The sequence below is a fragment of the Manacus candei genome, unplaced genomic scaffold (assembly GCF_025592945.1).
Source record: "Manacus candei isolate 608988 ecotype Guabito, Panama unplaced genomic scaffold, ASM2559294v1 h1tg000046l, whole genome shotgun sequence".
NCBI classification, from domain to species: domain Eukaryota; kingdom Metazoa; phylum Chordata; class Aves; order Passeriformes; family Pipridae; genus Manacus; species Manacus candei.
Window position 1 is genome coordinate 8,964,089 of NW_026138094.1, and position 26,294 is coordinate 8,990,382.

The window sequence follows — 26,294 nt, forward strand, 5'->3', positions numbered from 1 at the left end:
CTCGGGTCTCAGCATCCCCTCGCCTCCCTCCTCCCACAGCTCCTTCCACCACAGCCCCCCGGCCCTCCCCACCCACCCTGACGTGCTGCAGCAGTAAAAGGATTCTGGAAAAAAAAAAATAAAATAAAACCCCAAAAGGTGCTGTTCACCCTGGAGATTAAATAACAGAAATAATTACATTGTTCGTGGATAAAATCAGGAAAAAATAATCATCTTTATTATTTAACTTAACCCCCTGCCCTCTGCAGACCCACCCCCCTCCCTGTCCCCAAAGGCACGAAGATAATTGGAACCGGACGGTTAGTAAAAATGCTGAGATCTAATTTGTTTTGCTTTGGTGCTTGGAAAAACATTAATTTTTTTTTTATATATATATACACAAAGGTGGGTTTGTCTTTAATATAATTTTTTTTCCTTATATGACAAAAAAGCAACAAGAAGAAGAAGAAATTGACTCTGTTAATATAACTGTTCCGTTAAAAATCTCTCTCGTTTCCCCTCTGTCTCTCGCCCCGCTCTAATGGGTGGGTCTGTGGACGGCGCTGCCGCTGGGTCTCGACCGGCTCCTGGGGCTCCTCTTGTATAGCCTGCGCTGGTAGCTGGAGGCTGTGGGATAGAAGAAAAGGCACCTTGTTGGCAGGAGCCGGGACAGAGACGCTGCTTGTGCCGCGCTGGCCTCCCCGGCCCCTGGCTCCCTGGAAAAACACGGGCAGCCGCAGGCAGCGCTGCCCGGCGGGTCGCTGTGTGTGCCCCGGCGCCAGCCTGCCCACACACGGACAATCGGCCCTTCTCTCGCCTTGCACCTGGGCTTTGCTTCTCCCAGGGGAGAAGGTGCCCGGTGCCGGGCGGGAGCCGGGGCAGGAGCATCATCTCCGCGGATGCCTGTGCCATCCCTTCCCTGCGCCCGGCCGGGAGGGCAGCTCTGCTGGTGGAGTGGGCGTGGGTACCAATTCCCTGCCTCTCCCCTTGCCCTATCAGTCTCTCCCCAGTCCACAGTCCCAGTATCCATTAGCAGTGGGATGTGCTCAGGGCACAGGAGGGGAAACAGCCCCATCTGGCTGGCAGGGAGGGACAAGGTTTCTGCCTGATCTTTGCTGCCAGTCTCCCTGGAAGCTGGCACCACTCTGGTGTGATAATTGCAGGAGGGTTTTAGTGGAAGCAGCAAAAGCTGGTTGGGAACAGAAAGGGTCTCTTGATCGCTGGCAGTCCATGCAGGGAGCAGCCTGCAGCTCTCCAGATGCACGGCAGAGCCAAGGGAATCAGCCTCTTGGACTGCACCAGGCAGCCGCCCTTGGATAGGTCCTCCATCCCTCCTCCTTTCATCTTCTCCCTGGGGCAGAGATTTGTCCCTTAAGCCTGTGTCGACTTTCCCTGGCTGTGGGACCATTGCTTAATCTGCCTTATCTGGAATTGCCCAGCTGGCCCAGAAGCTGGCAAGGAGGCCACTGGACAGATGTGATTTGTCTGAGGCCAATAAAATTATTGGGAAGCTGCAGGCAAGCAGGGATGGGACAGGGGTGTAGGCAGGCGTGGGACTGGGCTGGAACACCAGAGGGAAAAGGCTGGCTGCCATTAGCTGGAGGCCTGACAGGAGGAGAGTCAGGAGCCCAGCCCTGTCCCTTGGCTTATCTCTGCGTCAGGACTTCTGTCTGGTCCCAGGGCAGGGGGATACAGGGGAAGGGCTTGGGAGATCACAGCTCCCCCCTCCTATTCTCTGTTGATGCAGGTGGTGCCAAAACTTGCCCTTTCAGAAGCCATTTATTTTTCTTTCTTTTAGTAGCCTGGGCCATTGTTAATCAACTTGTTGCCCTTTCCTGGCTCTGGAGCTGCCCCTACTCTGCCTTGGTGGAGGAGTTTCTAGGGCAGGAATTGCCCAGACTGTCCCTCCAGCCAGCTGATGTGGCTCACATCTGCCCAGAAGATGTCAGCTTCCATAACCCCAGCATGGGGAAGCTTTCAAGAAGTCAAGGGAACTGTGATACTCCCTTCTGCTTGGCTTGGAGCTACCCTGCACTCTAAGGCGATGCCCCTCTCATTCCCAGCTCCTTCTCACAGCTACAGGGGTGCATTCGGTCCCTCCCTAATCCGAAGGCAAAGGGACTGAGACGTACGGTTTAGGCAGGATATCCGTGGCTCCTCCCACTGCCCGTTGGGCTGGCACCGGATGGTGGGCAGGTGGCGCTGGATGTAGCCTTGGTTGCACTGGTACCGCACCATGGAGTTTATTTCATAGCGTTCCTTCTTCCGACCGAAGGTCCTGGCGTTCTCCACGGCAGGGGGGTCCCCACAGGCCACTGCAGGAGATGGGCAGACACATAGGGAATGAGAAGAGTCCTGCCTGGCTGAGCAGGACCTGGGCAGCTCCTGCCTGCCCGCTGCAGGCTGGGCACACACAGCTTTGTCACTCCTCCCACGGATAAAACCTTAACTCCCTTTGAGATTGTCCACAAAATTTATGGGCAGGGGGGTATGGGAATTATGTGATGGGCCTTGAAATTAAGTAAGGTTCTGCCTCAGTGCTCCACTCCTGCCTCCTGGAAAGGCAGTGAGAACTGAGCTTCACAAAGTTATCTGTGTCTGTGGGAGGACATGGAACTGGTGTTGTGGGAGTGATGATGCAGCCAGGGTATGACTCTACCTAGAGATGTTGAATTCCTTGATAGCTCATCTCATTTATTTTCAAATCCTTGTGAAACTTTCTCCTAGAGCCTTGGCCAACTTCTGTTTCTAATTCCTTCCACCCCCTTGACCACCCTTTGACAAAACTCATTTCATGTGCACTGGGGACTCTGCTCCAGTCCTGCAGCTGCTGCAGGGTGCTGACCTGTTCCTTTCTTGCAGGTGAAAGGGAGGTGATAGTTGCAGGGAACATCATTCCATTCTCCTTTCTCATGCCAGATCATCACAACGCAGTCCTCCCCCGCCGAAAAGAAGTTGTCGGGTTGGTTGGGCCTCCAGTTCTCATATTGCTGCCAAGAGAGGAAAGCCCTTCACCTAAGGCTGAGCCCTTCCCTCTCCCACTCCCTCCTTCATCCTTGCTGCTTCACCCATGTCCCTCTTCAGCAGTGACCATGGAATGCTTGCACTGCTCCTGTAGTGGTTATTTCTGCCGTGATGGTGTCAGGAGCCAACCAGCTTTACTACTGGCTTGGAAAAACCGTGAGCCCTGCAAAGTTTAAGGCTGCCCCCACTCAATGCCCAACCCAAGCACTCATCATGTAACACATGGGGCTCTTCCCTCCCAAGGGGAACCTCTTCTCCCCGTGGAAAGCTGGCGCCTGCTCATGCTGTGGGCTGTAGGCTCACCAGAGAGTGCCCGTCGGACCAGCGGAAGTCGTTCTCCACAGCTCTGTCACTGAGGCCAATCCACTGGTAGTCCTGTGCATGACCTGGAAGAGCAGAAGGGGAGAGAAGAGCGGGTCGTGATTGCCCTACACCTTGTTGAAAGCATTTCTTTGCCATCTCAGCTGTCTCTGCCCTGGAGCCTTATTTTCCCCGTATCATACTTGTCCATCTCCCTCCTCACTCAATGTGCCATGAACATGGAAGAACCCATGCAAGGATGAAGCTTTTTTAGAATATATATGAGCACCAGTGGGGCAAATTGTGGTTTTTACAGCATTTTGGATAAACCTGCCCATATACTCAGAGTCTGATGGCTGGACCCCTGCCCAGCCTCAGGCTGCCCTTAGCACTCACTGTTCACAAATTCTTGTTCCTCTGGGGTGATGATACTGCTCAGGTGGGCTTGATGTTGTCGGCATCTGGTCTCTGCATCCATCCAAGTCTCCCTCTCTTCAAAGTGCCTGTAGCAGTGGCCCTGGAACTTGGTCCAGCCCTCCTCACAGTTTTCCAAGTCTGAAACACACAGAGAAGGGATGGAAATGAGTTGCTGAGTGGGTCTGGAAGCCTTCCAACTCACCTCTTAGCAGCTCATGCTCGCATGGCATGGGACAACACACGGTCACTTTCACTAAAAAGCAAACCCTGACACTGTTGCCTGTGGAATATCCCAGGGAAAACTGTCAGAAGGCATCAAAGACACGCAGAGAGGGGAGCCTGTGTTGAAGATTCTGTGTCTGTAGGAAAATTGCCACTGCTACTAGAAAACCTGGATGACACCGACTTATTTGTGAGCAATTGAATCCCTGTGTCATGTTCCTGAACTTTGTTTTTGAGGAACTAACCAAACAAGAACCCTTCTCTTCCCACTTCTTCTGGCCTGCAGAGTTTTCTTGCTTTGGAACAATCTCCAAAATCCAAATCCAGATGTCCAGAATCAATGCATATGTGTCGAAAATGAAAGAGGTGACTGCCAGGTTTGAGTGTCTCCATTGCTTGGTGTGATTCTGGAGCTTTGGAAGAGAAGCAAACCTACCAAGATGGGTGAACAGAGGTGGAGACAGGAACTTACCATGGTTTAGGGAGAAAATGAAATCTCAGTGAAAAAGCTTGGACGCTGCTAAGGAAGTACAAACATTTCTCAGCTTTTCAGAACATCTTTCACCAGCTGAGAAACACTGAAGAACTGAATGCACTTACTGAAAAGAGTAAAACCACAGAGGAGGGAGAGCAGAGACAAATGGTGAAACCACTAGAAAAGACCTTCAGCAGTTCCCATGCAATGCAACACCACACATCTATCTGCTACATGTGACTGAAGGAAACAGAAAATAAAATATATTTAATATCAGCCTTTCAGATGCCTGATCTACCATCCTTTCTTAGGCCCTTGCTGCCCTGGGAGTGGTGGTCTTCCATGAGTTCTCACGCCTCTCTCCCTTTTCAGTAGGTTTTTCTGTACTCATTTTCTTTCTTCTTTGTTAAACTTGGTAGGTGAAACTACTTGTAACCTTCAATCACACTAATGCCTCCTAATCCACCTTTCTGGTGTTATTCCAGCTGGAGACTGCAGATGTTTCATAGATGTTGGAAGGGCTGGTAGTTAGCTGAGACATTAAACACATTTTCTGCCTTCTTCAACAGATGAAATGGGTTATGTAGAAGTAGCTGAAGCTCTAAGAATTCTTGGGTTTTGCAGGCAACTCACTTGCACAAAGTCAGCAGAGAACTCACTCTGTCTTTTGAGATTTAAGATTCTTTTCCAGCATCTTGAATGCCATCCCTTGTCATCACAACCTCGGAAGGGGACCATACATGATACAGAACCTCAGCAGGACATTTCCTAGGAGAAAGGCCACTCTTTCCTACATAATTGTTACTTATGGGTAAATATGACAGCAATGTTCAAGGAAAAGAATGATAAAAATCTTGTTTCCTGGTAGGGACAGTGTTGTGGTGACAAGGACTATCTGTGTGCACAGGTGGCAGAGCTCACCTACAACATCCTGCTGTTCTTGGAGACTGACAGAAAGGATGGTCTGCCTCATGGAAATATGGAGATCTACATTCCCCACGGAATTAGGGGCACTGGCTTCCTCTTGCATCTCCCAGGCTAGAACCCCCAAGCATCAGAGTCCATAAATCAGAGAAAAGAGAAAATTAAGTCTCGTTTGGACCAAAAAAGATTGTAAGCAGCTGCAGAGTAGAAGGTCTGTTGTTGGATTACAAGCATCTTCAGCAACAGGTATCATGGATGATCCAGGGCTGATTCGGTTGCATTAGGAAAGTGATGTTAAGATAGCACAATTCCTGCCCTGAAGGTCCAGTGATCCCGAGACTTCTTCTTATACCCTTTTCCATATGTTCATATTGGAAGCAGAAAGAGGGATGCAGAGAAAGGGAAGAAGAAAATCCAATATATATTATCATTACTCATGTCAAGGTGAAGAAGACACTGCAAAATTATTTCTCTTTTGTTTGAGCAAGGCAGGAGAGCTTCCCCTAAGCTAAGCTGATAAAAGTTTGAACTTTAATCAGCTTTAAGAAAAAAACCACAACTCTTTCTCTTTCCTTGTAGAAACAAAAAGAAGTATTAGTGCAGGTCAGAGTACCTAATTTTGATGGAAAAATAGGTTGCTTCACATTTTCTCAAAGATACATTCCCTGCTGATTTTGCCACAGGAAGCCACGCTGAAGAGATGACAAAAATGTCATGCTGTGTCAGATTGGTGGAGATTCCTGGAGTGAATGAGGCTTCTCTCAGCTGCACTTTCCCTGAGAGAAACACAATCATTTTTCATGGCTCAGTTGAAGCATCCTTCCATGAAATTCCAGTCTAGCAGAGGAAGTTTGCCTGGGGTGAAGATGCACTCAGAAGTTTCCCTACTGTTACAGATGAACAGGAATATCCTTGACCCAAAGAGACAGTGATGTCTGTGACCAACATTGTTATGGACTGTGTGGAGCTCCACTAGAGAAACTTAAAAAGGAGAAAGCTGAAGAAGACACCAGAAGCTCCTGCTTAGAAATCTTGGAGGGCATGGTACTGTGATGAACAAACTAACCAAAATATACATATTCAAAAGCCTCAAAGTGTTTCCCAAGCGCTTTTTAAACTGGTGTTAGAGGTTAGATCACTGAGATGAGGGCAGGACTGATGGGAGCACAAGGGATCAGCTTTTTTTGGGGGGGTAGGTTGGGAACAAGTTGTTGCAGCAGTTAGTAAGATTAGCTGAAGCCAGGTAAGGCCGTACCGATCTCACACAGGTCCCCTCCGTAGCTGGGAAGGCATAAGCATTTGAAAGAGTCGATGCCATCAGCGCAGGTGGCTCCGTTCAGACAGGGGCTTGAGTGGCACTCATCAGTGTCTGCAAGAAATCAAGGGCTTCCATTAGGGCTCTGGGCAGGCAACTCCACCAACAGGAGAACTTGTTTCCTTGCTTGTTTGGGAGGGAATATCAGTTGTTTTGGGGGGAACTTGGGAGGGTTGTATTTTATAACATACTGCCACTGCTGCTGCTGGAAGAATGAAGGCCAGAGACCCAACCCACCCTACAAGGAAGACATGGGATTTCTGATGGTTGAACACCACTTTGAAGATATCAGAACAAGCAGAGCAAGTTGTAGCCAACACACAGCACTTGGTGTCTTGGACATCTGTGACAACTCTTCCTTGTCCGCTGCCTCTGCCTGATGCATCAAAAATGAAAATTTTATGTCTGTGTCTCCATCAGCTAAGGGTCTATGAGGAAGAATGTAGAATTCTCAAAAGTGATGGAAACATCCTGAAACAGACTTCTATCTCATAACCAGTGTTCCTGGTTGTCAGTGCTCACCAAAAGTTTCTTCCTAACCATAATTTAGATGAAGTTCTGTGTCAAGAAATCTCTTCTCAGAGGAGATGAAGAAAGTGCGGAGAGGAAAAGAGGTGGGCTCAAAGAGAGAGACTCTCAACTTTTTCTCATTGAGGATCTTAGGTCTAGCTAGGAGTGCCTCTTTGTTGGTGAAGAACACTGGAGTGCAGTGCCATTTTCTCCAGACCTGTCTCACTATTCATTCTTTTGCTTGTGATGGGGCTGGAAGAAGCTGGTAGACCTTTTCCAGCTGTGAACTCTATCTTGGTGGAGAGAGCTTTGGAATTAGAAGAATGAGTCATTCGGAATGGAAAGATTTCAGATATATTCAACTCAGAAACAAGGAGGAAGACTAAGGAAGAGAGTGGGAGCACATCCACGCAGGTTAGGATAAATGATGACTGGTTAGATCCTCATGAGAGGCAGCATTTCTTTCACACTCAGAAGAAACACAAAGCTTTAACAGTGATTGACTAGCACTCCATGCTCTTCTTGTGGATGAGAAGGGTTAGTGAGGAAATCATTCCTCAAATGGCTGGTGAACCTCTTGCTCCAGTTTTGCAGTTCTTCTCTGACAGAAGGAATTTTTCCTTCCGGATTGTCCTTCTACATCTTATGAATGTTTTCTGGATTTCTTTGTTCACTGCAATGTGAAGAAAATTCTGTTTCCATGGTACTAATAAGCACTTTGAGACTTTCTAGAACAAAATAGGAGTCCCAAATCTAGTAGAATAGAGGGCTGAGTATTGCTTATTAGTCACACCCGGAGTTCCTAGATGATAGGGAGCATAAAGAAAAATTAGGTATCCTGAAGGATGATTGCAACTCTAGAGGCCCCTTGGGCTTCCCAACAGTGATGACAGCAGAAGTTCATGTTGATTCTGGTGGGCTCCAGCAAGGAAGTAAAGGCTTTTCTTCATTTGTTAGGCTCCATGAAGTGGAAAGAACGCTGCAGAAGTGGGAACAAAACACACAGGAGAGCTGAAGCTGACTGTTTAGCAGAGGATAATGAGTCTTCAGCTGTCTTCAACAATGTGGAATAAAACTTGGCATGTCCAAGATCACTTCTGATATGCAGGAGACCTGCTGTGAGTAGCCATTCCTGGTCTTGGAGGAGGGGGGAGCAGGCACACTTTGCAAAGTCATTGCCACAAATTTCCAGCTGGAAATAACATTGGAACAGAGTTTCCTTTTACAGATATTGTATATAATATGGTTGCACATATTATATATGCTGTAAAAACAAATCTCTGCATATAATATATATGCTGCATATCTCTCCAAATATATACACATACATTTTTATATATGACACATAAAGAAAGGGTGTGTACTTGTAGGTGGTGTTGGAAAAACAAACAACAAATACACACAGGTTTTCTTCCCAGAGCTGTGCTGCGAATGGCTGGAGAGATTTTAAACACACGCTGACCATAAATATCAAACTCCCCCTTCAGCCTGTTGCAGTGTTGAGGCACTGACCCTGTCTTCATCTGGAGGTAGAATCACCTCACCAAACTGATATTGGAAAACTCAAACATATCTGTCAGGTTGGAGGAAGTATTGCTGATTCTGGTCCTCCCAAAAAATCTGGATCTTGGAGGTCTTTTTAGAAAGGTCCAAATGGTAAAATTGGTAATGATGTTGCTTCTGGAAATCCCGGCAAGTTGGTTTGTGGGTGTTGCTTTCTAGGATATTGCATCAAAGCCACAGGATTTATGGGAGAGGAGAACTCCATTAAAAAAAAATAGCATCTATCACACAACACTTGGCTATTTTCTTCATACCTTTTATATACTATAAATGTGTCCACTTCCACATTTAGAGCTAGATGAGGTCAGTAAATCACTGTACACCTCTTCAGCCAGCTGAAAAGCCTGCAATGCACAAGGTGTGCCAGCTCTGCTCAGCATGGAGTGAGCTCCCACTTCCACAGCACCACCTGCCAGGTGCCTTGACAATACCTTGACACTCAGGGATCACACACAGACGTGAGCTATTTATTTGCTTGGCTGAGCAGTCATCCAAAAAGTCAGCTCTGCTTTGAGATGCAGCTCACGTGCTTATCAGCCAACAACAAGACAAGACTACTGCTATTATTACCCCTTGCTAAGGAAGGACAGTGATGTGCCGTGGAATGCAGAATGGAGGCAGCCCTTGCTTTCAAGAGCTGCAGCTCTTGAAGGAAGAAAATGCCTCGCGGTGCCAAGAATAGGAAACCCAGTTGGAACATGTTATTAACTCACTTCTTGAGGATAATGCAGAATTAGTGACTCTTTAGAAGAAGATTCATGCTGCAGTTAAAATTGCCCAGAAGCTGCAAAAAGTTATTCAATTCTACTGTCACAACACTTTCTATTTTTTGCTACTAACAGGACCCAAGCTCTAACTTCTAGATGTACTTTTTTTTTAATAAAACAATTAAAAGAAAATAGCCAATGTAAACGAGGTCTTGCATCTAGAAGATGTAAACTGTTGGCTGGAGAGAGGAAGGGGAGTTACATAGCTGCAATGCAAACTTTGAATTCGTTTCACCATTTTCTTCCTAAGATTTCTTCTACGTTGCCAGATATATGCTATGTTTAGTCAGAACAATTTTCTTTTGGTGCAATTAAATACAACAGAAGTATTCTTGTCACCCCTGCTCATGGTGGGGGGGTTGGAGCTAGATGATCTTTGAGGTCCCTTCCAGCCCTAACCATTCTATGATTCTCCCAGTGCCTTTGGAAACAATTTGCTGTATGAGATCATGGAAATTGGATAGAGAAATCTTTTAGAAATGAAAGAGAAATAGATTGACTCTAGTTTTGTTCAGAAAGCAAATGACATGTAAAAGTGAACACTCAGTTTCAGTGGTGAGAAAGAAATGCTTTTAAAATCCTTCATCCCGAGCTAAGAAGAGAATGCTAGGAACAGTGCTATCACTTTTTAAAACAGTACAGTTTGTGCATTTCTCTCCATGACAGCCTGTATGGAAGATGAGCAAGAATATCCATTTAAGAAGGTCAGCTTTGTTCTTAAAACATCCACTAAGGAGAAGCAGCTGGTGAATAGAGAGGTCGGTACCACCCAAACCTTGAACAAACTATAGTTTTCCCAAAGGTGTGAGTAACTGGTTTAGTAATATACACTAGGGTATTTCTGTACCCTTCTGGTTTTGTTCTGCAGAGGGGAAAAGGTAGGAGAGATGTCCAATAGTGCCTCCTGTGCCCCTCACTCTTCCTTTATAGGCCTCCTTGTAAGTGCAATTATCCACATAGGGAATCAGAGACCAACCAGATAATTATCTTCTAGAGATGGAGGGAAAAAAAATCCAGGTACCAATTAATTTGCTTTTCAGAGACTGCTGGGAAGTTTGAACTACTGATTTGATAGCTCAGACAGAGAAGAAAAACATTGGAGCAATTGAAGGGTCACTCCTAGAAGAAAAGAATAGGAGGAGTTAGGGGAACCAGTTCTCTCACATTTTAAGGTAAATGCTAATATTGAACATCACATAGCCAACTTGTGATGAGCAATTAAGTCATTAAAATAATTAACTACAATAATTGAACCAAACCCTCCCTGTAGCAGAAGGGACAGATTTTGCTGAATCCTTAAAAAACCCTTTATTCTACTAGAGATCATCAAGTTTCGAGGAGGACCTGTTGATCTGCTGCAACCTTCAATTTGTTCAACACTCTTATGGAAAAAGAGCTCAGGAAATTTGGACATCTCTGTCTCCAAAATATTATATGTAGAAGTAAACAGACATGTAAAGGACTGTACAATACCTCTGCTGAGGCAGGTTTTATTCAAGCTAACTAAATTCTGATGCAAAGCAGACAGTGTATCCAGGAGAAATCAAATCATCTGGTCAGCCACAAATGGCCTGTGCCTTTGTTTTTCTCTCAGACAGGACTGGTACCTCCATCTCCTTCTTGAGAACATAGTTTTCATTCCACATTAGGTGAAACATTATGAAGCAGATAAACATTTTCTTGACTTTTTTTTTTCTGTGTGATTTTCTCTGGACCAACAGAATTCCCTTGGAATTCCAGCTTGCGAAGTATGAGGAAAGCCCACCAAGACCTTTCCTCATTTGCATTCCAACCTTCTGCTGTGCCGGGGCCACAGGCAGCAGAATTCATGGACTTGTTTCACCAGAGACAAGCAAAACTTCACATGAACAGATGCCATTTCAGCACATTTCTCCTTTCCCCCTGCAATGTGAGCGCAGTTTTTAAGTCATTGACTGGTCAGAGTGCTCCAAACCGCAGTCTGTCACTGAAGTGCCAGCACGCTTTTTTCAGCTAATAATTATTTGTCTTCAAATGTTACCAGAAGCAAAAAGATCCGCTGAGTTGGCAAAACCCTGGATGAAGAAGCCAAGCCTATGGACAATTCTTTAAGCTTGTGGGGTTCCTGTCTTCACGAAGGAGTCAAACTGCTGACTAAAGACATGTACATGCATAGCCTTCAATTTGGTTAAATACTAAAAAATACTGGCACTCCAGGCGTTAATCTTCAGTCTTCTTATGCTTCTGGCCTTGGCTTTTGAGAGAAGCAGAGGCTACAGCAGAGCAGAAAAATACCATTCTTCTAAAATCATTCAGCTAAATAGGCTGCTGTGTCTAACTGCAACCCTCCAACAACAGGACCAGAGGGCAACAGCTCCTCACTCTAAGCTCCTTCTTTAAGCTGAACCAGCTTCACCCATTCTTTCTTGTTAGTCAAAATTCATTGCACTGAATGGGCATCCACTGCATCCACAAATCCTGAGCACAGCACAAGGCACAGTTATGAGACCTGATTTTTTTGCAAGAATAAATTTCAAGACTGGGAAGCTTCAAGTGAAAAGGCAGCCACAACATTGCAAACAGCATTCTGGGTTCCAGGCTACAGTTTTTCCTCGTGGACTTTCAATGTTCACAATTCCCAGAGCATTATAAAGAGTATCAACCAAAAAAGGGAAACCTACGATTATTTTTCTATCCTTTTCTTTTATTAATTTATATATTTATCTATCTATTTATTTATTAATTTATTTTGTCATCTCTTTGCCCTAATTCTCTAGAATAAGTCTGTCTTGTTGCAGGGGTGTTGCAAGTTCATGGTCAGTACACTTCCTTGCACCCAGATGATCTTCCTTCAGACCCCAGCCAGGACTGCATTTAATCCTGTAGAGACACTGTAGTAAAGAAGCCTATCAATAAAAAGAAAAGCTTTACCCTGGAATATTTTCCCTGGTAGGAGCACCAGCCATACAACATGTACTCAAGTCCATCTCTAGTTTACAGAAAGTCTGCAATTAAGCTTCATGCAGTCGTTGCTTACCTCTTGCTGTCACCTGCTAAGAAACCCCAGCTGTTACATCATCTCTGTGACTTGCAAATACACGTTCTAATTTCAGAACATTTTCAACTTTCTTCACACATGAGCTGCTGAACACATGGTTTTCTTTCACAATACTTCACAAGAATGTTGTCTAACAAATGGTCTGAAAAATCTGGCAATCGCCTTGTGGGTAATTTATAAAAAGAAAAAGCAGTGGAATAAAACCATATTTTGGGGCCAATAATTCTTTTTTATTTTTTCTTTTTTTTTTTTGTTGTTTTTACTGAGCCTCACTGGCTTCCTTCCTCTCCCTCAATGCTGATTTTGCTGGCTTATTTTTGTCTCCGGGCTTGGACGTGGCAGTGGGCATGGCCCAAAAGCAGAGCCCATGAGTTGTGCAAGAAGGGCTTTTGGGTCCATAACTCCTGCATCACTCTGCCAAGCCCTGGATGCCATGCCAGGCTGGACCAGCACTGTGGGAACGACCCTGCTGACTTGTCCTCAGCCTCTTGTGCAGCATCCTCTGTGCAGCTGCTCAGCAGAGGCAGAGGGGACCGCAGGTGTGTTGTGAGCAGGACTGAACAAAGGTTTGTGATTACCTGTGCTCTCAGAGGGAGAGAAGTGACGCAGAGGGAAATGCAGTGACTCACTCAAAACACTTTGGGGATGGAAATGACGTTAGAAACCAGGCTGAGCCTCACAAAGCCCTGCACTTACAGACTCTTATCGAGTTCAGAGATACCTATGCTGAATCGTGTAAATTGACCAAAAGAAGCCATTCAGGAGGTAATGTGGAAGGGGGTGGAATTAATAATACTTTAGCTAAAGGAACAGAGCAAATCTCTCTGCACATACATTTTGTACCATACTTAAGCAACGTGTCCTACATGAACGTGTGGTCCTTTGAGAACTGAACACATGCTCCATAAAACAAGACAAGCATTGGTAGTTTTCAAACCAATCAACGTGGCTTGTTCCCAGGTGCCAGATCCTGATGGCAGCACAGGGAAACCAAGCTGTGTCCAGGGATGCTGCAGGACATCCTGTGTTCCTGGGACTGGGCTCCTTCCCTGGCCAAGAAGCAGCCACCGGCAAGTACAACAATCTTGCATCTCGTTTTCTTCTCACTGCAGTATGCTAATTCTTTCAGAGCATGGGAACACTGCTCAGGGAACAGTCTTCGGAACTCTAGCAGAGTGTTTTCACCATAAATGGTCATTCATATTCAAATATTGTGTCTGTTTATACTTGGCAGCAAGGGATCTTACCAAAGGCAGAACAGTGAAACACCGAAAAGAGGCAGGGTGGAGAGAAGGGCATTTATCAGCAGAGCTGACACAAACTAGTGATGCTCTGAGCATTGTCTCACACATTTATCCCGTTCTAGCTGCAGAGAGCAGCATAAGACACAGACCAGAGGGTGGCCACATGCTATGACAAAGGGATCAGAGCAGTCTGCCCAACAAAACCATTGCACTGAGTGCAGATGATGCTCAAAGCAGAGGTTTCTGTTTCTAGCTGGCTTGCTTTGCTTCTTACCCCTTGACACTGCAAAGCTGCTGAGGGAGAGTTTCCCACTCCACAGCAACATTTGTGGGTATATGCAGCAAGTCAGCACATCATGAAAAGAGAAACAGAACAAGACAGAGACTTGCAGCCCATCTTCTCCAAGTTCTCAGCTGCATCCAACGTGGAATCTCTGTCAAGTGAAGCCAGTTTACCAAGCATTGGAACTGGCTGCCTAGGGAAAAGGCAGAGTCACTATCCCCAGAGGAATTTAAAAGACATGTAGATATGGCACTGTAGTGGTGAACTTGACAGTGCTGGGTTAACTGTTGGACTCAATGGTCATAGAGGTCTTCTTCAACCTAAACAATCCTATGATTCTATAATCATGACCTGTGAAAACCCCCTTATATCTGTGGCTTTCCATTAAAAGAATATTCTGTTCAAGGCTGCTTCTGTGGTAATGTTCTCTGTTGTATAAAAAGCAAAAAAGCGACAGCTATACACACTCCCTCCCTTCCCTCCCATGAAGTTTTCCCTTCCATATGAGACATGTTACCTTCTGTAGTGGGTCCTAATGCGTCAATTGCTTCTTGTGAGACTTGAGGCAGGGCTGCAGTAGTGGTGGCCAACAGATGAAGATTGTCTAGAGCAGCAGCTGTCTCCGTCTCTTGTCCTGACACTGCAGGAGGGGAAAGCTCTATTTCAAGCTGAGCCTCTTCAGGGTTCCTGGGTCCCTGTGCTGTTTCAACATCTGGAGTCCTGGTACTAATTACAAAGTCTGGGACAGAGGTTTCCCCTGAAATGCCTGCTATGGAGTGTGTCACAGCTCCAGATGTTGCATCAGTAATCTCCTCCTCGGGGGTACTGAAGGGCTCCCCACTGGCCAAAGATGTGGCAGCTGTTTTGATGTTAGCAGCAGGCAATGCAGATGCTTCCCCACTGGTTTGATGGATTGTGGATGTTTCTGTGCTAGTCTCAGGAAATGTTTCACCCCGGGCTTCTTGACTTGTGGGTGTTTCTATTCTAATTTCAGGAAATGCAGAAGTTTCCTCACTTACTTCTTGAACTGTGGATGTTTCTATGTAAATTTCAGGATAGGCGGATGTCTCACCCCTGGCTTCTTGACTTGTTGGTGTTTCTATGCTAATCTCAGGGAATGCAGATGTCTCCCCACTGATATCATGGACTGTAGAAGTTTCTATGCTAATCTCAGGAAAGGTAGATGCTTCACCTCGGGCTTCTTGACTTGTGGATGTTTCTATTCTAATTTCAGGAAATGCAGATGTTTCACCACTGATTTCGTGGACTGTGGAAGTTTCTATGCTGATTTCAGGAAATGCAGAAGTTTCCCCACTGGTTTCATGGACTGTGGATGTTTCTATGCTAATTTCTGGGTAGGCAGATGTTTCACCTCTGGCTTCTTGATTTGTGTATGTTTCTATTCTAATTTCAGGAAATGCAGAACTTTCTCCACTAATTTCATGGACTGTGGAAGTTTCTATGCTAATTTCAGGATAGCCAGATATTTCACCCCTGGCCTCTTGACTTGTGAATGTTTCTATTCTAATTTCAGGAAATGCAGATGCTTCCCCACTGATGTCTTGACTTGTGGATGCTTCTATTCTAATTTCAGGAAATGCAGATGTTTCCCCACTGATTTCTTGTATTGTGGATGTTTCTGTGCTACTTTCAGGAAATGCGGAGGTTTCCCCACTTACTTCTTGAACTGTGGATGCTTCTATGATAATTTCAGGAAATGCAGAGGTTTCCCCACTGATTTCTTGAATGGTTGATGTTTCTACATTAAATTCGGGAAATGAAGATGTCTCCCCGCTGATTTCATGAGTCGTGGATGTTTCTATACTAGTTTCAGGAAATGCAGATGTTTCACCACTGATTTCATAAGCTGTGGATGTTTCTAGGCCACTTTCTGGCAATGCAGATGTTTCCCCACTTAGTTCACCAGATGCAGAGGCTTCACCACTCGGCCCCAAACTGTAGGGAAATGTGACAGCTGTTTCCCCACCCAGTTCCTGTGATACTGTTGGTCTTGTCACAACTTCTACTAAATCAGAAGTGACTAAAGTGACTTCTGGAAGCCCTGAGAGCTCCCCACTAATATCAGTCACTGCTGAAGACTGTCCACTTAGATCTGTGGCTCCAGAAAATTCTCCACTGATATATGGGATCCCAGATGGCTCTCCACTGAAGTCTCCTGTCCCTGAAGGAAAACCACTAGTCTCAACAGCTCCAAAGCCTTCTCCAGATAGTCCTCTGTCTCCAGAAGGAAATCCACTGATTTCTATCATCCCAGAGGGCCCTTCTCCCACCTCTTGTGCAACTGATGTCTGTGTTACAACTTCCACCAAAGTGGTATCCACAAGAGACACTGTGGAAAAGCCAGAAGTGATTCCACTTTCTTCTCCAGACAGCAGACCACTGGTGACATCAACTCCAGAGACATCTCCACTGCTGTCAATCACTCCACTCGGATATCCACTCATCTCCAGCACTCCAGACACACTCCCACCAAAGTCTACATGCCCAGAGGGCTCACCACTGATGTCTAAACTCCCAGATACCGTGCCTGATGCATCTTCACCTCCTGAAGGCAATCCACTGATTTCCAAAGACTCTTTTGCTTCTGCTTCTGTAATTGAGGGGGTTGTTGTCACTTCCTCCAAAGTGACATCTACAAAGGTAATGCTGGAGGCCTCGCCACTCCCATCCATACCAGAGGTAAGGCCACTTAGGTCCACCAGGCCACTGATCTCATGTGTTCCAGGTGTTTCTCCACTGACATCCAGTCCTGAGGGCAATCCACTAAGCTCAGACCCTCCAGAGGGCAGCCCACTGAGATTGGGTACCCCAGAAGGCTCCCCACTGAGCTCCAGCCCTCCAGAGGGCTCCCCACTGGGCTCAGCTCCTGAGGGCAAGCCTTGGATTCCACCACTGGTGTCCCACTCCGATGATGGAATCCCTGACAGATCTCCTTCACCGCTGACTCCAATGGACCCTCTTCCCTCCTCTCGCCGTTCCGGCACTGTTGTCACGACTTCCACCAATGTGGTATCCACAAGGGAGATGGTAGGAAAACCAGAGGCAAGTCCACTTTCCTCTCCAGATGGCATGCCACTGACTAGCTCAGTGCCAGAGATTTCTCCACTAGCTCCAAAAGGCAGCCCACTGCTTTCCGCTCCAGACGGCATCCCCCTAATTTCTGGTATCCTTGAAGTAGACACTGATACCTCTTCCTCTGCAGAGGGCAGGCCACTGATATCAACAACACCAGAAGCCACACCACTCAGGTCTCCTGAGGGCAACCCACTTTCTCCAGGTAGGAAGCCACTGGTATGCAGGTCTACTGATGGTAATCCACTCTCTCCAATTCCTGAGTGTTCTCCACTAAGTTCAAAAACTCCAGAAGCTGGTTCTCCACTTGTGTCCAGGACTCCAGATACCCACCCGGATGCCGAAGATTCACCACTGACTTGATGTTCTGCAGATTCAGTCACCTGCCCTGACACTTCACTGATGGAAGCACTGGTACTTGTTTCCTCTGGTATTACGGTAGCCGGAGGAAAAGCAGATGGACTCACTGGAAAAGGAAGAGCAAACAAAGAGAAGGAGTTGGGAAAATTATTTATACTTTGGGAGTGTCCCAACCCTACACCACCAGCCAAGCATGACACAGGCTACAGAGAAGCTCTGAACCCACCTGAGAGCAGTGACACATCAGTTGGAAAGACCTCTGTCCCCCAGGCTGTCTGATTCTCAGGTGGAGTGGCAAACTCTGTCTCCACGGTCACCTCCTCCCCAGAGGGTACCCCCTCCACTCCAGGGATCACTTGTGTTGCCAGCACATCTTCAAAGAATGGGGTGACCCCTTCCTCCTCCGCAGGAGGCAGAGCTGGAATAAAAAGGCATTGGAAGGATTTTCCAAAAATTCACAATCCAAGACTCCGATGAAGTGCCTCACATAAACCGGCACCCCAACACGCCCAACCTCCCTCGTGAAATCCCTTTCCCTGAGGAGACAGGTCTGCATGTCCTGCCAGGGTTGGGAGGGTACCTCTGAAGCAGAAGGCGTGGTGCCGGGACAGCGGGTCGGGGAAGCCGGTCTGGTTGTGGTGCTGGTACACAGTTCTCACGCCCGGCGCGTCCCCGCCGCAGGTGGGGCGGGGGCTCACGATGGGGTAGCGGAGGCTGCCGTCGGCCAACCAGCCCGCGTAGCACCTGTCCAGGCCCTGCTTCCAGGCAGCGTGGAGCTGGCCAACAGAGGCCAGTGTGGCGTTTTGGCTCTCACAGTACTGCTGGGCCTCTGGGAAGGTGAACTGCTCCGGCTGGGTTGCAAAGAACACCTCGCCTGAGGGATGGGAGAGGAAACGGGTGTGAATCCCTGCGTCCCACCCATGCACACACAGATGTGGAGGTGTGAAGGACGTTTTTGCTTCACAGCGGTGCGCAGGGGAAGGGGGAGAACGTACCCTTGAGCCTGTCGATGTAGCAGTACACATCGTAGGTCTCTGAGGCCGGGCGCATGCCGTACGACCGCACGCCTGGGGAGTTCTCTTTGTCTCCTACACAGTTATTTCGGGGATTTACAATGGGATACCTACCAAAAGAAGAAGGGAGAGGTAACCCAAGGTCAGCCTTATGTACCCAGGACTGAAGAATCTCAGTGTGCTTGGGAGCAGGACATGAACTCTTCACAGTTACAGGTGCTCAGAGCCCTCAGTGTGACTTGGAGACAAATCCACTTACAGCTTGGAGCAAAAAATACAAATTTTCCTCTACTTTTTCTACATACCAAGAGAGCTCACTGGTGCAAGGTGTATACACAGGTTAGGAGATGAAGAAAACAAGTAGAGGAGAACAGGTCTATTGGCCACTAGATATCATGGCCTGGAGACAATCTTGGGCCAGCAAAGGTTTAGATGCTGATGAAGAGAGAAGCAGGACAGACCAAAGCCCTGATTTCATGGCTGAATAGTCATTCTGAGAGGTGTTGTCCCCAAGTCAGTAGTGTTACCTGACTGTCTGGTCCCGCAGCCAGCCGGCGTCACACTGGTCAAAGCCAGCCTCGTAGGCAGCCTGGAGCTGCTGGGGAGTGGCAATCACTGCACTGTTCTCCAGACAGGCCTGCTGGGCTTGGACAAAGGAGAAGGCATATCTGCTGGTGGCAGAGCGGTAGTGAAACACCACACCTGGAGGAGAGAAGCCGTGCTGAGACAGCAGGTACAGGACCCTCCTACCCTGAGATGCGCGACCAGAAAGGGTCTTCCCAACAACAGTGCAAGGTCCAGTCCCTCTCAAACCCACTTTGATGGAGATGTCTCATTCATTGAGCTCTGCTGCCACTTCTGGGGATCTCTTTTGCCCTCCTCTGGGATCTTTTTGCCTTGACTTTCCCCTCTTCTGGAGTCAGATGCATATGGGAGAGCAGACTGTGACCACTGCAGCCCAACCACCACCCAGCTAAGCCCTTGTCAGCACGTAATGGGGTGGCCCACAGCCTCCTCCTCTCACCTCCTACCCTACTGTAGTGGAAGCACTTAGCCTATCCCTGGCCCCAGACAGGCCTGCACACCTCCAGGGACCTGGGTGCCCTCTGTGATGGCAGAAGCTCGGGCTCCTTTCAGCTGAATGGTTAACCTTGAGGAGAAACTGATTTTCAGGCTTCTTGGAGTGCTGGTGACTTACCCGTGGGGGAGATGGGCTGCTCGGGGAGGTGACCGGCACCAGGGGCTGCTGTCACTTGCACCAGTTGATCTTCCACTGTGAACACCGAGGCAGACTCTAGTCCTGGTGTGGCAGTCACCCCCACGACCTCTTCCACCGAGCTCACCTCTGCTGTTTCAGTGGTGACAGCAGTGCCTAAGGCTGTGGTGGTGATGTCAGTGCCTAAGTCTATGGTGGTGACCTCTTCAGGCACAGTCCACACTGCTGATACATCCCCCCTGGTCACATTTTCCTCCTCTGTGGCAGCTGTCTCTACTGTGACACTGGTGCTGAAGAGATCAGGCAGGACAGTGAAGCCCTCGTACAGCTCGGTGGCGGTGGGTGTGATCTCAATGGGCTCCAGGGTGGCGATGCTGCCACGGGCCTCCTCCTCCGTGGCATTGTGTGACAGGGGCAGCTCCACCTCAGTCTGGGTGACGGTCTGGACAGTGAAAGCACTGCCCAGCTCGCTCCCTATCTCATCGATGAACTGCCCTGGGATCAGGGTCTCAACGTCGTCCCCTGCATCAGGATACAAAGCAGCAATCAGAGAGGACAAGGTCAGTCTGAGGAGGTGGACTGCACTGCTGCCGCCTCCAAAAAGAATCTGGGTGTTTGCTGGCTCTGAGAGGATTAAGGAAGTCATGGTGGTTTTGGAAAAGAAATGGTTTTCCTTCCTCCTCTGTGGCTCTCTGCAACACCTCAGCACGGAGGGCACGGTCACGAGGCAACGAGCCACTGCATGCTCCACAGCTGGTGAATCGGCGGGGACATTCCCTGCTGTGCTACCTGTTCTCCTTCCCGGGAACACCCTGCCCATATTCAGGTCTATACTGACCTCTAGTGCCTGCTGCAAGGAATTTAAGGTGGCCGGAGGGAAGTAGAGGAGCTTGGATAACCTCCACGACAGGTCTGTCTGAGCCGTGGGAGAAAAACAACTGGATCCTCACACATGAAGCCTTCACCAGGATTGTGATCTCATTTAGCTTCGCCAAGGCTACAGCTTAAGAGCTCACCTAGTACAAACATCTGAACCCCATTGCCAGGACAGCCAAGGCCACTTGCTGTACCAAATATATTCAAACAGCTCCCACCTGTTCCCTCCCAAATCACTTTCCTGCTCAAATCACATCCCTCGGGTCTAGGAGAACGTGCTTAACATGCCGTTGAGCAGGTCAGCCTATGGCAAGGTTAACAGAGCAGCATAAAGCAGAACTGTGAGGACAGGTAAGAGAGGGATGGGACATCTTGGATATGTAGCAAAGCAGGTGTTGGCTGGGGAGGGAGAGAGAATGAGAAACTGTCAGGGATTTCCTCTAATACTGCTTTCCCAGCTCTATTTATTTCCAGTTCCATTTTCCCTCTAGTTCATTTTAGCCTCTCAGACATCAAGGGATTCAGAGAGAATTTGATAGATATGCTCAGACAAGGCCTGACTGTACACAGCAATTTCAGATGCAAACCCTGAGATAATAAGAAGGCTGTGGTTTGGTGAACCAGTCTTTAGCTTGGCCACAGGTTACCTTCAAGGGTCTGGGAAATGCATCTGGACTAATGCAATAGGTCTGATCAGAAGGGTTTAAACACATATTTGAAAATATTGTTATTTTTTTAACTATAGCAATCCCATTTGAATATTAGTCTCTGCTTGCCCTGAATAGGCCATTTAACACTGTGGTTTGCCCACTTCTTGCTGCAGGGAGAAGTGTGCAGTTAGAAGAAAGGGGGAGCAGCTGGGATGCTCTCCACTTCCTAGGTGCAATTTTGCTCCATGATTGCCAGAGACTGCATCAGTCTCAGATTTATCCCAGCACGGAAACTCAGTCACGTGTCTGTACCACATCATGTCACTATAAACATCTTCAGGGTCAGACCTGTTCTCTTTCTCCTTCTCTTCCATCTCCAGCATTCAAAGTCCTGTACACAAAGCACCTGAGCTCTGCTCCGTGTCTCCAGGAGAGCTACGAAAGCAGGAAGGTGTGGGAGGACAGGAGAGAAGCGAGCTGTGTTATACCCACCCCCGCAGAGCCTCTTGTACAGGTCAAGCAGCCGTGCACTTTCTGGATCTGCTTCCTACCCGAACAAGGACCCAGTCCTTTGCCAAACCTGCTTTGTCTCCCTCTTTTAAAAAAAACCCAAGCACTAAAGAAACAAGAGGTTATCTCTGGCGCGGGAGCTCCTTGCTGGTGTGTGGAGACGCTGCTTAGTCCCGCGGCCCCGCGCACTCACCGCTGTAGCAGATGGCGTCGTAGCGGGAGTCGGGGTGCGGGTACCCCGTCTGGTTGACGTACAGGTACACGGTCCTCACGCCCACCAGGTTCCCCCCGCAGTTGGGCCGTGCTCTGGAGATGGGGTAGCGGACGCTGCGGTCGGCCAGCCAGCCCGCACTGCACATGTCCATGCCGTCCTTCCAGGCCAAGTACAGCTCTCCCGTGGTGGCCAAACGCGCCCCCAGACTGCGGCATTTGTCAAAGGCTTCTTGGAAGGTGAACTTCTCCGGGGCAGTGGCATAGAAGACTTTACCTGCAATCACACCGTCCATTAGCACAGGAATTACCTGTGGAATTTAATTCCAATTCCCTTTCCATCCCTTTCCCACTCCTGAGAGTTTGGATAAGATGAAGAGCCCTGTGTATTGGAGCTGAATCGCAACCCTGTGTTGGTGACTGTTTATAAATACTAGAAGAAGGTGAGTCTTACAGACTGAATACAGACTGGAGCAGAACTTACCAAATCAGTTGGAGCCCTGAGGCAAGAGGGAGATAAAGGACAATCGCAGTCCTGTTGTATTGAATATTTCAATGGATCCCTGTCATAAGCATGAGTGGTTGACATCTCTGAATGTCACATCCTCAAATGGATGACCGGGCAGGATGATGTGGACTGTAGTGGAGGTTAGGTGGACTCCACCCTCTCTACTGCATTAGTCATTTGACATTAAAATTGTCCAAGGTCTAACTAAGAGACTGGCCTGGCTGGGGTATATGCTTTTCCACCTTTAACCTGTCCTTTCTCTAAGTCCTTTGCCCCTGTATTTACTGTTGTTCAGCCTAAGCATGATGAGGGCTTTGGCTGTTTCTTTGTCTAGTAAAAATGAAAGCCTCAAATCACCTTGCATTTGCTCTGCATAGCAGTAAACATCATAGGTTTCATCTGGCTCACGGACACCGTAGGTCCTCACTCCTGGAAATTCATCCTTGTCGCCATAGCAGCGCTCCCGAGGCCAGTGGATGGGGTACCTGAAGGAGAGATGGTGCATAAGGAGTAGGGGGCAGGACCCTGGCAGGCACAGGAGGCTGTGAGGATGCTGTGCAGTGTGGTGATTTTTTACTTTTTCTGGGTTGTGGGGGAAGGGAAGGATGATCTGCTGTCTTGCCCTTACTCTGATGGCCCTTGGAGCACTGACCAAAGACATCAGGACAAGGTACCTCCCCAGTGGGGGATGCACAGCTCGGTATGGCTGAGCCACACTTGTGCATCTTGGCACAGCATCGGTTCTGCTGGTGAAGAAGATGAAGGATCAGGATTAAGCCACTGTCCATTCAGTTGTCAACACCAGCTGAGGAAGACAGTGGTCACTCTGCTTTCCTAGTTTAGATCCCCCCTGTCAGAGAGTGGCTAGCAACCCACCACCTCCCTCTGCACACCAGCAGATACAACAGCTACTATTTAACAACCATTTTCAGTTGGTGGCTTCACTGCAGAAGCCCTTCCCTAGTGACCCTGCTGTGGCTTTTCTTTCCCCTCCAAGGTTCTTTACCTGACAGTCTGATCAGCCAGCCAGCCAGCATCACACTGCTCATACCCATCCTCGTAGGCAGCCTGCAGCTGCTCAGGAGTGGCAATAACAGCACTGTTCTGGATGCAGGCCTGCTTTGCCTTCTCAAAGTTCAAGGTGTACCTTGTGGAGATTGCTCTGTAGTGGAATACGATGCCTGGAAAAGACAATGGCCATCACTCACATCACTAGCCTCTTTCTTTCCAAAGAAGGCACAAGTCGAAAATAAACCTCATCTTGTACAGTCCTGCAGTGAAAGCTATCTCCCTGTCTTGTACAGAAAGCAAAAATTACAGAAAATATAAGAATTGTATGAAACTTTTGTTGCTTTATCTACCTATTACTGGGATAGGCTTTGCAAGATGGCAATGAAAGTTTTTCCAGAACAGCCCAATTCTCCAGCTGAGGGCATCCCATCTCCTAAAATGCCTGGAAAAAATTAAAGGTCTAATAACGGCCCTGTTCCAGCTTCACACGCCTGAGCAACAACCCAGTGTATCCAGTTCCACCTTCTGTCAAGGATGTTGTTTTGCTGTCTCTGTAATTCACCTTCTGCCAGAAAAATAACTTTTTTTTGCCATATCCTCTGCCATGAATAATTTTACTGGATTGTTTAGTCTGGTCCTAGCCTGATAAAATAAATGCCTGGCCCATGACTTCTGCTTACCCACCCACCACCTTATCTGTGACCTGACGGAAAGGGCTTGTGACTGTGGAAAGAGCTGTGCCTTCAATACCCGTGTACTTCTTCCTCCCTTCTGCCCAGCAAGATCTTGAGAGGAAAGAGCAAGGGCAGGATCTCACCTTTCACTAGGACCTCTATTGTGTCTTGTCTGTCCTCAATCCCATACATCACTTCACAGCGATAAATCCCAGTGTGGTTGGATCTCAGCGCCTTGATCTCCAGAGTGGCATCGGTGGGGATGGCGGGGTAGTTGGGCAAGGAAATTGCCTCCCTGTACTCAGAGTTGAGCCGGATTCTCCCGCCAGTGGCCACTAGCAAGACAACTTCGGTCCCGTTTGAGAGCTTGCTCCATTTGATCCGTGGGTTCAGCATAACACTGGTGTCCTGTTCCTCCGGGATGTTGAAGTAACAGGGGATGTTCAGGGAGCTTCCCAGGATAACACGCAGGGGAGACTGCTCAGGTATCTTGACTTCCAGGCCATCACTACTGTCTGTCAGTTCCCAAGCAAAGCAATGGTTACATTAATAACACATTTAATACAAAACATCCAGTGCTTTCATATGATCCAGTGCCTATATCTGCTGTGCAAACCTGTACTCACATATTCAGACACAACCTTTTTGGTCTAGTCTATAAAGGGAAGTTATGACACTGACCACTGCACCATGGGTTGCTTTCGGCATTTGGATCAATGCTGGATGGGAGAATGAAGGGAATGAAGGGCTCCACTGCAGCGTAGCTGCTGCCCATGCTACGAGATCACACATGATAATGTTTAAAAAGGGGAATGCTGAAATTTCTAAGTTTCCCCATAAATCTGCCTTTGTCTGCATCTGTCTCCCTGGCTCCGCAAGTGCATGAGCAGTGAGAGGCTGTGGCACAGCAGCCACCCGAACAGAGGAGCCTCCCATACCCTGGACACGTACCTGAGAGCTCCACAGAGTTGGCTGCAGTGATGACTTGCAAACACACAAACACTAATAGTAAAGTGGTCATAGTTTACCTGCAAGAAATAACAGGGAGAAAGGATTTGTGGTATGTTCACAGGGAGCTGAGTGCTGCAGGGCAGTGCAATGCTTTCAGCTGCCCCCTAAGCCTCCTACACTCCTCACACTGGCAGTGAAAGCTGGTCCCTGGGGAAGGATGCTGTTTCAAAGTTCCTCTTGCTTCAGAAATAAGTCTGTGAGACAAATAAATAAGATGCTCTGCTATGTACAACAGATAGAAGTGTTACTAGGCATCACTTATTATATTGGTCTCCTACTCTCTTGCTTGTTATTCAATCTTATCTGTGGAGCAGAAAGACAATTTTACAACGGGTCTTCACACTTATTACATTTTTACTCAAGAAGGACCATCACATCCACTAAGCCTTTGTCTCAGAACAGGAGCTGCCCCTCATTGGGCATCCCCACCCAAGCCAGCACTGGCTCTCAGGCCAGATGGTTGGAAGCATTTCATATTCCTTAAAATGCTCTGAAGGGGCATTTGCCCTCTACATGGTGGAAATGGATCCTGAACTGGTAGAAGAAATCCACATCTTAAATCTACCCTAAAAATATCCTATTGGGATCTTCAATTAGTCAGAGCAACCTTCTACTTCTGAAAGCTTTAGGAAAAGAAAGAAGCATCCTGCTGACACTGAGTGACAGAAGCAATATAGGGAGGCCAACTAAATTAATCCTAACTGGATTATCATCCAGTATAATATCATGGCATATTAAATCACCATCAAGACTCAAGTTGGTTTCAATATTTCAAATAAAAACCATGTCCTCTGGCAACACAGCATTATTTGGCATCACATTTCAGCCCTGACTCAGAAGGAAGGACCACGCCTACTGAATCACTGGTGTTTCCTTTGAGGTCACCTGTCCAAATATTGGCTGTTTAACTCCTGTGATCTAGAAAGATTCCATCTGACTTCAGCTGACAGGGAACATTCTGAGTATATACCTATTGACCTTGTAGATCGTTAAATATACTCACTGGCACAAGAAAAGGCCAAAAATAAACCTCATCCTGTACAGTCCAGCATTAACGTTTCTCTTATGAAAAAAATTGATGTCCATGCACTCATTCATTTCA

General features: G+C 47.6%; 1 protein-coding gene across 2 annotated transcripts; it reads right to left on the bottom strand.

Annotated features, from left to right (window-relative positions):
* Positions 1–298: 298 nt before the first annotated feature.
* On the bottom strand, positions 299–25,202 carry ACAN (aggrecan). Of its 2 annotated transcripts, XM_051797267.1 has the most exons (17): positions 25,133–25,202; positions 24,325–24,696; positions 23,503–23,677; positions 22,854–22,981; positions 21,972–22,265; positions 19,725–20,264; positions 19,054–19,228; positions 18,509–18,636; positions 18,094–18,387; positions 17,740–17,931; positions 14,578–17,619; positions 6,597–6,710; positions 3,700–3,858; positions 3,307–3,389; positions 2,825–2,969; positions 2,112–2,294; positions 299–606 (listed from the first exon to the last, which is right to left on the bottom strand). In XM_051797267.1, exons 1-17 carry the CDS (start codon positions 25,200–25,202, stop codon positions 518–520), a joined length of 6,183 nt encoding a protein of 2,060 aa, XP_051653227.1. In that variant the 3' UTR covers positions 299–517. The 2 variants fall into 2 exon arrangements, with proteins under 2 accessions (XP_051653227.1, XP_051653228.1); XM_051797268.1 differs by lacking the exon at positions 6,597–6,710.
* Between the last annotated feature and the right edge of the window lie 1,092 nt (positions 25,203–26,294).